General features: G+C 45.2%; 1 protein-coding gene across 2 annotated transcripts in view; it reads right to left on the bottom strand.

Moving 5' to 3' along the window:
• The window catches only part of Megf8 (multiple EGF like domains 8), a 249,501-nt gene that overhangs the window by 68,407 nt on the left and 169,002 nt on the right, over window positions 1-12,092 (bottom strand). For both annotated transcript variants that reach the window (XM_037413740.2, XM_075879436.1), the window contains exons 21-22: window positions 10,834-11,012; window positions 7,909-8,053 (exon numbers count right to left, since the gene is read on the bottom strand). In XM_037413740.2, coding sequence (XP_037269637.1) covers window positions 7,909-8,053; window positions 10,834-11,012 — 324 coding nt within the window. The remainder of the gene's footprint in view (window positions 1-7,908; window positions 8,054-10,833; window positions 11,013-12,092) is intronic.

Consider the following 12,092-nt stretch of genomic DNA (forward strand, 5'->3'; position numbering starts at 1 on the left):
CACCACATGTTTTACTTTCTTCATATAAGTCATATTTAAACATGAGTAATTATGTGATAAGTCATATTTTAACAGCTGGTGCCAGGAGCACTTGTCACCACCGTCACCCATGCAGATAGCTCACTTTTCGGAAGCTTGAAGTGCTACCGGCTAACACATTCTCAAACAGAGTGGCCAGATGTAGCTCAACTCAAGACAATGCCCAACAATAACAATGAACTGTGAAATGCAGAACGTTTTTCAAGATTTTCGAATCTATTGAGGGATGCAGGAAAAGAGCCCTAAACATGGGACAGTCCCACGAGTCGCAGGATGGGTGGCCACTCTACAGCAAACATAGAGTGGCGCTACTCTGCTCTTCTTGCTTCAAGAAGGTTCATACAAAAAGAGGCATCATGAATGCACCAAGTTCTGACGTGAGCATACAATATGGCGCAAATGAAAAAAAAAAAAAACAGTGAACTGCCTTTGGCATTATTTGACATGTCCAAGGATTAGATAAAAAAGAATTCAACAGACTGAAGTCAAATACATATCGATTCAAGTTCATTACAACAAACTTTGGTAGTCGCAAAAACTTGGGATTAAATCCGGCAGATACCCCCCTATCTTGGGAATCAATGTTATGCGAAGCACGTGTATGGAAGATAACTGTGTTGTAATTTTTTAATTGTGTGAAACTTTATGAAGTGGTACTAAAGATATATACGAATACATGCACACATACACATTGAACAACCGCATATGTTTTATACGCTTGTGTGAAACCTGAATTTTAGATTCGAAGCAAATAGTGATTTTGGTAGAATATTTTTGAATCAAAATCGAATAGCATACAGTGTAGACCACTTATAACGTAACTGCTTATAGTGCAGGACTGGTTACTATGCAGTCTTTTTCGACTCCCATTTGCCGTCCCATAGAACCCCATGTATTCGCACACCGCTTATTGTGCAGTCGCCCAAGATGAAAGACCAGTTAAAATACGGTTGCCAAAAAATATTTGTGACAAACGCAGTAGAGAATTCGTGCCTGAAAGGAAGTGCGCTGGGTGTGCAGCTGGACAGCGAGCGACGAGGTTGTTACGCAGGGGAGGCAGAGTGAACGAAGGGCGTAGAGAAGAAAAAAAAAAAAAGACCCTGGCACGTTGTGTGGGCTCACCGCTTTTGCGTCGGCGCTGACGTGGCTACAGTGTATGCATCGCTAGCGTGGCTCTGGACACACGTGACTAGACTGTGCACGTGTGAACCCATCCTTATCCTTATCAACTGTGCTCAACAGTTTCCTGTCGGGAAAAACGTCGTCGTTATTGAGCTTGCTGCAGATATTGCATTTGCTACCTCGCCCATAAATTTAAAAACCTTTCACGGTTCTATGGTGCGTGCTTTCCCCTTTGCTGCCAGTGAGTGGTCTTATGTAAGCTTGGTGGGTTTTTGTCGTTGACCTCCCAGCCGCGAATGTGAACTTTGTATCACGCATGCTGCTTTTGGTTCAGTGCTTGAGTGCAATCTTTCCAATGGTGCATATTCATGCCTTGGACAAACCTCCTTCCCGCAACAACATACCGAACCAACGTTGTACCGAACGGCAGGCTAGGCCTAATCAGCGTTGGATGCATTTTAGTAGCGGTGCTTGCTATTTATAGGCTGTGGTTTGGTATGGAATCAACGAAACTTGACGAGAAGAGATAAATATCATAATTAAAAAGAGTGTGGCAAATGAAGCGCTCAATTGGTGGTTCACGATTAGACTGCGATGTCCCTAAATAAAGTGCACGCCTGTGAAATCAAATGATTGAAGTCTTTCAGCAAATGAAATTCTGGACGTTATTCGACATGGTTTCTTTGTAATTCACCTAATCGAGGCGGTCTGAGCAGTAGTCTGCGAATTTCCGTGATGGCATTTTCTTTTGTTAGACCTCCACCCCAGTTTTGCATTCATTTAATTGGCAATGCGTATCTTAAGACTCTAGTTTTGTTTAACATTTGGAAATGTATATGCTTATGAGCATTGCGTATCACATGCGGACATGCGAAGCTGCATGCTAAACACGTTTCGCACAAGTGCGGCCCATGAAAGAGGTTGTTTTGATTATAGTGCGGTACCACTTGTAGTGCGGATATTCGAGACTTATTATTTATTATTACGTTAAGTTTTATCGGCGCAAGGGCATCTAAGGCCAAAGAGCCCCAGTACAAGTGTTGTTTCATTTCAGGTTATTAGTTTAAAAATTAAAACAAATGATGTGTAGCAAATATCTACGAACCATTTAAAACACGGTACATTTAAAAAGAATGTCACTTTGTTAAAAAACCTTCATTTCGTTGGCTGAAGTCTGTGACGAGACTCTCGCAACTTACATTATAAACAGTCTGTACTGTGTATGTATGTATATATATATATATATATATTTATTTATTTATTTCCAATACTGCTGCTCTCATCTGAGAGCGTAGCAGGAGGGCAATACAAAAAGTGCAATATATAAAACATAAAACATTTCAGGAACAATGAAATATCTAATAAATGTAAAAAAAGAGGTTACAATAAATATAAGGCAAGAACAAATAGCGTTTACCAAAATATATACAATGAATACATTTATCACACTATTGAGACAGGCCTGTAGTTATATCCTCTCTGTGTCGAGGATTAGTTGCTTGTGCCTTCAATTTTATTAACAAATTCCGAGAATGATTTGGTGTTTGTGATCGATGGATGTACTTGATTCCATTCCCTAATGGCAAGTGGAAAAAAAGAATGCTTGAAGGTTTCATTACTATATGAATATTCTGTTAGTATATTGGGATGCTGTTGGCGTGTAGGTCGGGTTTCGGAAAACGAAATGTACTTCGACACGTTTATCTTGAAACTGTTGTGAATTATCTGAAACAAGAATTTTAAGCGGGCTTCTTTCGCCCTTTCTAGCAGCGTTTTTAGATTGGATGCGTTTAAAAGGTAAGTTGGGGAGTCAGTGCGCCTGTACCTGTTGTGAATAAATCTTATCGCTTTTCTTTGCACTGCTTCCAGTTTCCTTATGTTAGTCTTTGTATGCGGGAACCAAACCACGTTGGCATATTCTAAAATCGGTCTTATAAATGTCTTATAGGCAAGCAGCTTTATTGGGGTGGGAGCTAGTTTTAGGCTTCTTTTAAGAAAAAATAACTTGCGTAGTGCTGCTGCGGAAACGTTATCTATGTGCTGGGTCCAGTTAAGGTCCGAAGTAAGCGTCACCCCTAAATATTTATGTTGGTTTACTTTAGGTAGCATGGTGCCGTCGACTGCATAGTTGAATATTGAGGGCTGTTTTCTTTTAGTTATTGTGATCACAGCGGATTTTTTTACGTTTATTGACATCTGCCATTGTTTACACCATTCGGATATTGTGTTTAGGGAGGCACTCAGCGCAAGGTGGTCTGTATGGCTATTGATTTCCTGATATATAACACAATCGTCAGCAAAAAGTTTTATGTTAGAGTCGATGTTTGTTGCAATGTCGTTGATATAGATTATATATTATATATAATGTCGTTGATATATATATATATATATATATATATTGTGAAGAAGAAAGCGCATCGCTGGCAAGCAACATTGCCACCGCTTGGGTACTGGGGGCTGGGCTTTTCTTGCTCGGCTCATGCTGATCGTCGCCGGCATCTGCTTGACCGTTGCTCTGCCCCGATCGTGTTTTCATCGTAGGGCCACCATAGCAACAGTCGCCAATAAACCCCTTTTCAATATATATATGTATATAGTGGTAGTAATAAATCAATGGGCCAGTTAGTCTTCGTGAAGGAGTGGGATATGGCACAACGGGAGCGTTGTCAACAAGGATAAATATATTTATTTCCCAACAGTTTCGGGAGGGGTCCTCCCGAAACTGTTGGGAAATATATTTATCCTTGTTGACAACGCTCCCATTGTGCCATTACCCCTGTATATATATATATATATATATATATATATATATATATATATATATATATATATATATATATATATATATATATATATATATATATATATCACAAATTATAAGGAAAAATGACCACATATTTGTCCCAGTCTAACTAACCAGCACAATATTTTTTTTTTAATTGAAACAAAGCATGTGCAAATGGCCTTTTTTTTTTTTTCATCAAAGAAGGTAGACACAACTTTGATGAGCAGCACGATTTGACTTTCGACATAATGTCAGTGATAAGCTGCAGAATATGTTACTTTTTAAATTTTGCCATACTTGGAGCATATAAGTCAGTTTTTTAAACTTAAACAAAATAAATGGATTTGGGGGTAATATATCCTCATTTAACCTTGAAGTGGGGCTTCACGGCAGAGCAGATTTACCCTGGATATGTGTATTCACATATAGCTCAGCACTACTTTGCTGAGCATATAGCTCAGCACTACATCTGAATAGATGCTCGCCCCGCCGCGGTGGTCTAGTGGCTAAGGTACTCGACTGCTGACCCGCAGGTCGCGCGATCGAATACTGGCTGCGGCGGCTGCATTTTCGGTGGAAGCGAAAATGCTGTAAGCCCATGTGCTCAGATTTGGGTGCACGTTAAAGAACCCCAGGTGGTCGAAATTTCCGGCGTCCTCCACTACGGCGTCTCTCATAATCATGTGGTGGTTTTGGGATGATAAACCGCACATATCAATCAATAGGTGCTTTCACGGCTTAACACCACTTCGTAGCATTGAAACCACCATTAAAAGGTGTCACATGCGGATTAATATGCATCTATTCGTTTGTTTCGAATAACTTGAAATTTTTAATAATTATGGTGACCCCGCTACTAACTGCAGCGGATGATCACCGCGGGTTCACGCTTAGCGAGCCACAGGGCCGCAACTCCGTTTACTCGCGTGTAGCGCACCGTTCCGTGCGCGCTTAACTAATGAAGCGTTTAGCGCGGCGCAGCAAACAGACAGTGTTCTAATGCAAAATATACAACACTTTATTGCCTCTGGCGACACCCCGAACAACAGTACAACGTCCGCTCCCGGGACGCGGGTAGCAAAGGCACCCGCACGCGGACGTTCACAATAAGGGGAAAACCGCGAGCACGTCGCAGCTGGCAATGGCGAGCTTTGAAACGCCGGTCGGGAAAAGGTCCCTCGCGGTTATGTTGCGCACTCTCACGAAGGCCAATGGGCCTGGTCGCGAGTGGTAGGGCAAACCTCGTACGCGTAGGCCTACGGCAAGTGCGGCTCGGTGTGGTACGACCACTTCAAGCTCTAGGCACTGCTGTAGGCTCAGCGTACGCTACCGAAGCTAGCACTCAAGTAAACACGCCTGCCGAGGTGCCAAAGGCCACCCCAGGTAGGCTACAGTACGGCGATTCCCAAAGGAGACACGGAAGAAAGAAAACACGTGCTTACCCAGCGCCGACCACGGAGAAAAGAGCGCTCCCTCAGAGCGCGTACCGCAAGCCGTGCCCGCACGTGGCGCCATCTATCACCACGCGCCGCTATCAGAGCAGAAAGAGCAAAAGGGTGTGACAGTGTGGCGGAATTCCCGCGAAATGGTCACGGGCGCGCCTCAAATCCCCACATCCTCCTCTCCTTAATTAACCCTATATACCGGTCTGCAAAGGCAGCCGGTTGTCGCCCATGCATGCAAAGACGTCATGAAATGGGCAACCCCTAGCCTCAGCCTCGCTCTGCAACTGCTGCTGAAGAAAAAAAAGAACAACACACAATACACTTCAGAAATAAAAAAACATAAATTTGGCCTGCTGCAGCGTTCTGGGGGGGGGGGGGGGGGGGAAGGCTCTGCGTGGCCTTATAGTTCTAAAAGACGGTCCACGTCCATTGTGGCGACGCCGTCCATCAGTGGCCCGTCGCTGGTTGCGGGCGGTGGCAGCCCTGACAGCAGTGCCGCGAAATGGGGGTCCTCCCCCATTTGCTGTCGGCACAGGGCCGCCAGGTCCGTGTCCGAGCGCTGGCTTAGCGGGGCTAGTTTTGAAGCCTTCCTCGTGGTGGCCAGCCCCTCAGCGGCCGCCTTTGTCCGCGCCACGTGCATGGCATCCTTGTAGTGGCACTGAAAGTGCAGGGTCACACGGCACGTGGCGCAGAACTCCACCGCAACGTGGGTAGGCAGTTGGGCGCCTCCGGCTGCCTTCTCGCTGTCCGCCAGTGTGCAGCCCCGGAATGGCCACGGGACACGATCCAGGGGCAGGTCGCGCTAAACACGACGCTGCGTCTTCCACTGTGTGTCGCTCACAAACTCAACTAATAAGGCATTTAGCGCGGCGTGGCAAACAGACAGTGTTCTAATGCAAAATACACAACATTTTATTGCCTCTGGCGACACCCCGAACAACAGTGCAACGTCCGCTCCCGGGACGCGGGTAGCAAAGGCACCCGCACGTGGACGTTCACAATAAGGGGAAAACCGCGAGCACGTCACAGCTAGCAATGGCGAGCTTTGACACGCCGGTCGGGAAAAGGTCCCTCACGGCTATGCTGCGCACTCTCACGATGGCCAATGGGCCTGGTCGCGAGTGGTAGGGCAAACCTCGTATGCGTAGGCCTACGGCAAGAGCAGCTCGGTGTGGTACGACCACTTCAAGCACCAGGCACCGCTGTGGACTTAGCCTACGCTACCGAAGCTAGCACTCAAGTAAACACGCCTGCCAAGGTGCCAAAGGCCACCCCAGGCAGGTTACAGTCCGGCGATTCCCAAAGGGGAAGCGGACGAAGGAAAACACGTGCTTACTCGGCGCCAACCACGGAAAAAAGAGCACTCCCTCGGCGCGCGCGTACCGCGTGCCGTGCCCGCACGTGGCACCATCTATCGCCACGCGCCGTTATCAGAGCAGAAAGAGCATAAGGGTGTGGCCATGCGGCGGAATGCTCGCGAAATGGTCACGGGCGCGCCTCAGATCCCCACATAATTTAAATTCAATTCAAAGCCAATTTGAATACTGCATTACTTGTTTGAATAATTAAAGCATTCGAATATTTGCACAAGCCTAGCTTTATATAACCAGTCGTTTAGACTTGCATAACGATTCCAACAGCCACATGGATATTAGCAACACCAGAAGCAGTAAGCTGATATGAAGTGCTGATGCTCGCGAGGTTGGTAATTACGGACAATGCTTCATAAATCAACTTCAGTGGATGGCACCTATCTACAATTGAAATTAAACCGATGTGACAGCTTCATCATAGGAGTGCGCATGTAATATTTATAAAATTGAATGGCCAGCATGCAAGCACAATTAACATTTCACGAACATCAGGCACTTTTTGAAAAGTAGTTCCAAGACCTGCCGTGGCTCTGTGGTAGAATACTTGATTGCCACACAGAATGCTGGGGTTTGATTCCTGTTGCGACCTTGATATTTGTCTTTTCGATTCGTTGTTCAACGCTGCTGATGTCAGCTTTTTCTTAATGCTCAAACACTAAAATTACCCATGTTTGTTGTCGCGATTCCTAGGTATATATAAAATGTCAATCACCTGTGGCCCATACCCATGTGTTCGTGGCACATGCGCCCACGGATATGTGTCACACGTCTGGGGAGTAGGGTAGAGTGTGATGACGAGATAGTGTGTGCGCCATCGATCTCGACCTTACACTCAAAGTTCACAGCTGCGGCTCAAGTGATCACAGCCTTGACATAACCGCTCATATAACTGTTTTGGTGAAACTGGAAGCACAATGTTTCAGCCAAAACTTCAGGCATGGGGACACCTTGCAGCAAAATTGGGTTGCTGCAGTGCAGTACGGCGCTGATAAGCAAGTTTAGTGCAACAGGGGCTGGTTTGATGCAAGATGGCACGGGTAAACCAGTTTGGCACACAATGACACAAATGGTGCAGCTGTTCCACCCCTGCATGCTATACCATACCATACCATAATTCACAAGAGCTTAATTTAAAAGCACTTACAAGGCCCATCAAGTGGAATCCAATGATTGCAGCTGAAGTCATAAGCAAATGGCTCCAAGATTGCCTCTCCAGAACCATTGCGGCCACCCAGGATAAGCAAAGAGTTTTCAGTAGAGGCTGAAGCATGGAAGTAGCGGGGAGATACCTAGACAGGCACAAAAAACAAAAAGAAATTCCAAAATAAATTTTAAAAACAAATAGCAAGCGAATTTCAGCACATAAAGCACCATTTTTTTAGCCGTAACAGTATACTTATTTCTGAATTTATAAATCGTAACAGTATACAGTAAAATCTTGTTAATTCGACCCCCATTCATTCAGAATTTCGGTCAATTCGGCCACGACCTCTGGTCCTGTCCAAAATGTACATTGTTCTATGACTGAAAACTTTCATTATTTTGGACGAATTCAGCCGCGCTTTGGTTAATTCAAATGCCCGACCACGGTCAAGTCACGACAGGGAAGCAGCAGCAGATTCTGTCGGCCAAATCGACGGCGCACCTAAACAACTTTGGGATCGAATTGCGGCCTCTGAGATTCAAAACTTCAACCATGGGTAGTAGATCTCAGAGGCAACCCCCCCCCCAAAAAACACACACACACACATGGTGGTTTAAGCAACCAAAATGGAAGACAGTGCATCGCTACTGTAATCAGCAACAGGCAACCCATGGATTCGCTTTTCCTTTTTTTTCTTGCGCGTCAAACGCATTTGCCTGACGATTGAGTTGGATTGCTCACCTCCAGTGTGCTTTAAATTATTTATCTGTACGTGATCAGTGCCATCTGCAGTCTTACTGTTTGCCTTTTTTTTATGATAAGCTCGCCGGTTTTTCTTTCGTTTTTATCACCGTGCATTTTTTTGTGTGTGTTTGTGATGTCTACTTCGTGTGCGCCCACGTGACCACCACGAGCGACGGCGGGTGGCTTTCCCTCAGTCTCATGCAGGCCCAACCGCCGCAACTCCCACAGCGAAGAGGGCGAAGTACGAAGCAAAGTATTTCGCTGCGAAGGTGAACATATTGAAGGCGTTGCAGGCAGGAGCATCTCGAAACGAAGTGATGGAAAAGTTCAATGTGAAGAAAAGCACGCTGAGCACTTACGTGAAAAACGAAGAGCAGATTATGCAAGCGTATGACGGGCACATGTTTGGTGACCAAAGGAAGAGGCTTCGAACGGCAGCGCACCCCAAGCTAGAAGCGCTGTTGCGCTGGATTGCCGTTTCACGCGATGCGCGTTTCCCTTGAGCGGCCCCCTTATCTGCGCACAAGCAGAGAAGTTCACAATGACCATGAAAATTGACTCCTTCAGTGCGTCGGAAGGCTGGTTCGACCGCTTCAAGAAGTGACACGGGCTGGTGTTCCGCAACGTGTGTGGTGAAAGAGATGCGGTTGACGAAAGTGTTGTGCAGGACTGGCGGTCTGCACTATTCGAGCGCCTTTCTACATACGAGCCGTGCAACATTTTCCATGCTGATGAGACAGCGCTGTTCTATAAGGCTCTGTCTGACAAGACAATCGCGTTTAAGGGGGACCCATGCATCGGTGAAAAACGAAGTCAAGAACGCGTGACAGTTCTTCTGGCTGCTAACATGACCGGCACAGAGTGGCTGCTGCTACTGGTTATCGGGAAGACTGCGAAGGCAAGATGTTTTAAGAATATTAAGCAGCTGCCTGTCGACTACTGGTTCAACAGAAAGGCTTGGATGACTGCCGAACTCTTTCAAGCCTGGCTGTGTCAGCTTGACCACCGCTTTGCAGCCAAGGCTCAGAAGCTGTTGTTCGTGCTACACAACTGTAGTGCGCACACGAAGGTGGTCGAGCTTGAGAACAACGAACTGCTATTCGTGTCTCTGCACACAATGGCTTCCCTGCAGCCGAAAGACCAGGGAATCATAAAGTTCGCGAAAAGCCGCTATCGACGGCAGGTACTCGAGCGGATGTTGCTCTGTACGGAGTCAGGCAAGCAGTATGAAGCAAGCTTGCTAAACCCAATCCACATGCTGACATACGTGTGGAACAACACACCGCCTGCAGTAGTCGCAAACTGCTTTAGGCATAGCGGCTTCGTGCACGATGCTGCTGATCCGGGTGTGGTGGCCGATGAGGAAACCAGCGAAGAGCAAGACGGCCGCAATGTGAGCATCATGCCAGCTGATGTGCCCCTTGATGCTTACTTCGCAATCGACAGTGATGTTGCCGTGGCCAGCACAGTGACCGACAGCGATATCCTCGCTGAAGTCTTGGACGGCGAAGGGAAATCGGCTGACGAGGACATAAGTGATGCTCACGAGCGTCCACGCCACACTATGACGGAGGCTGTGCATGCGTTGGCCATTTTGGTGGACATATGCATGCTTTCCTCGGACAGTGTGAGCAGACTAAGCCACCTGCAGGAACTTCGCAATATTATGACTTCGTCGCACACTGCGTCCATGAAGCAAACTGCGATCACCGACTTTTTTAAGAAATAAAAGTCTGGTAGTGTAGGAGACATTTTTCAAGTGTTTTGTTTGTACTCGCGATAATTCGTACCCTGAGTTAATTCTGAGATTCTCTCCGGTCCTGTGAAGTCTGAATTAACGGGGCTTTACTGTACTTATTTTTGTTGGGCTTGTTGGTTCATTATCAAGCACAGTGATGTAACATGGAATGATACAAGACACACACTGACATGGCACCAAGTATATGTGTTTCTTCTTGTATTGTCTCCTGCTGTAGCACTGTTTTCTTTTGCTAAATGTCTTGTCACAAGCTAGCTACAAAAATTTTAGCTATTTTTGCCACCTTTCAGCACTGTTCAATTGAATTTTAAATGAGCAACATTGTTGCTGACTGTGCTGACTGCATGCTTACAACATTTTCATCTGCATGCGCATGAAATCAGTTCCTCTCAGCAAAATCAGCCAAACACTGTCATGCTTACCCTAGAGTATGCTGGGTTAGCACGGTCATCGGGTGGCAGGCGAGACCAGCGGCGGCTAGGCATGTGCAGCACGTACAGGTGGTCTGACACCAGTGGTCGATCTATTGAGTAAACAATGCCTCCAAACACATAGATGCTCTGCGTTGGCTGATGGTAGTTGCTGGTATGTCCATATACACCTGCATCCAAGAGGCACTACGGTGTTTACAGCAAAAAATGACAAAGAACCTTTCTGCTTGTTTAATTTTGTGCTAGGACTGTTCATTGTCTGACGCCTTTTTTATATGGCAACACCAGAGCTCATTCTTATCTTCAACACTTTTCACCAGAGAGCTTAATTTTGGCAGTATATACACTAACAAGACCTAATTTCTTCTTCCCACCAATTTTCAGCAATTTCAAGAGATATCTTTTGTCACAAAGTATAATGCCCCCCGACTTTTTTTAAACATCTAAACCTAGTTGAGAAGTAACATCTAACTCATTGGTAATTTTTTAAAGCTGTACTTGAAAGACTCATTAGTGGTGTGCAAACTTTCAACTGAAATCCCAAATTAGAAGGAGGCTATATTTAGATGATTTTACACTATGCTCTAGACCAAATTCTGAGATTGAAAAAATCTGACATTCGCATCAGCTCATAAGGGACATCAAAGTACCACAACAGCCATACTGTTGAAATCTTTCACTGAGCTGCTCTTTGGTAATTGACTGGCTACCTCACTAGCAGATCCATTTTTACTGTATTAGACGCATTACCACTGTGCTACAGATATATGACACTTCGTGGACCCAATGCTCCTTGAAGTGTCTTACATCTGTGGTTTCGTTTACACTGAAGCATGACAACTTTTTCGCCAATTACCAAAAGTGTTTCTCGTCATGTTGAAACAAAACACATACCAATCAATTTAAAAGTGGTCGTTGTGTACAAGCAGTGATTTAATTGAGCAATTTACCTTAACCATTATTTCACTGTAATAGCTTGGCATAGGTCTTCACATGTTCACAAAAATTAAAGACATCATTTGAACCACAAAGGCTAGTTTCCAAAAGGAAATACATTCAAACTATGTTGCAATGAACTACTCATTTAAAAAGTATCCAATTACTTATCAGCATTTAATATAATAAAAGTATTGTCCTGACTATAACATAAATTGACGTTCGACTGTACATGCCAATTAAAAAAAAAAGTTGGGCACATGGAGCACATTCAAGAATAGCACAAAAAATTCAAGAGCTTTCTATCAATGCAG

Source organism: Rhipicephalus microplus, chromosome X (assembly GCF_043290135.1).
Source record: "Rhipicephalus microplus isolate Deutch F79 chromosome X, USDA_Rmic, whole genome shotgun sequence".
Classification (NCBI taxonomy): Eukaryota; Metazoa; Arthropoda; class Arachnida; order Ixodida; family Ixodidae; genus Rhipicephalus; species Rhipicephalus microplus.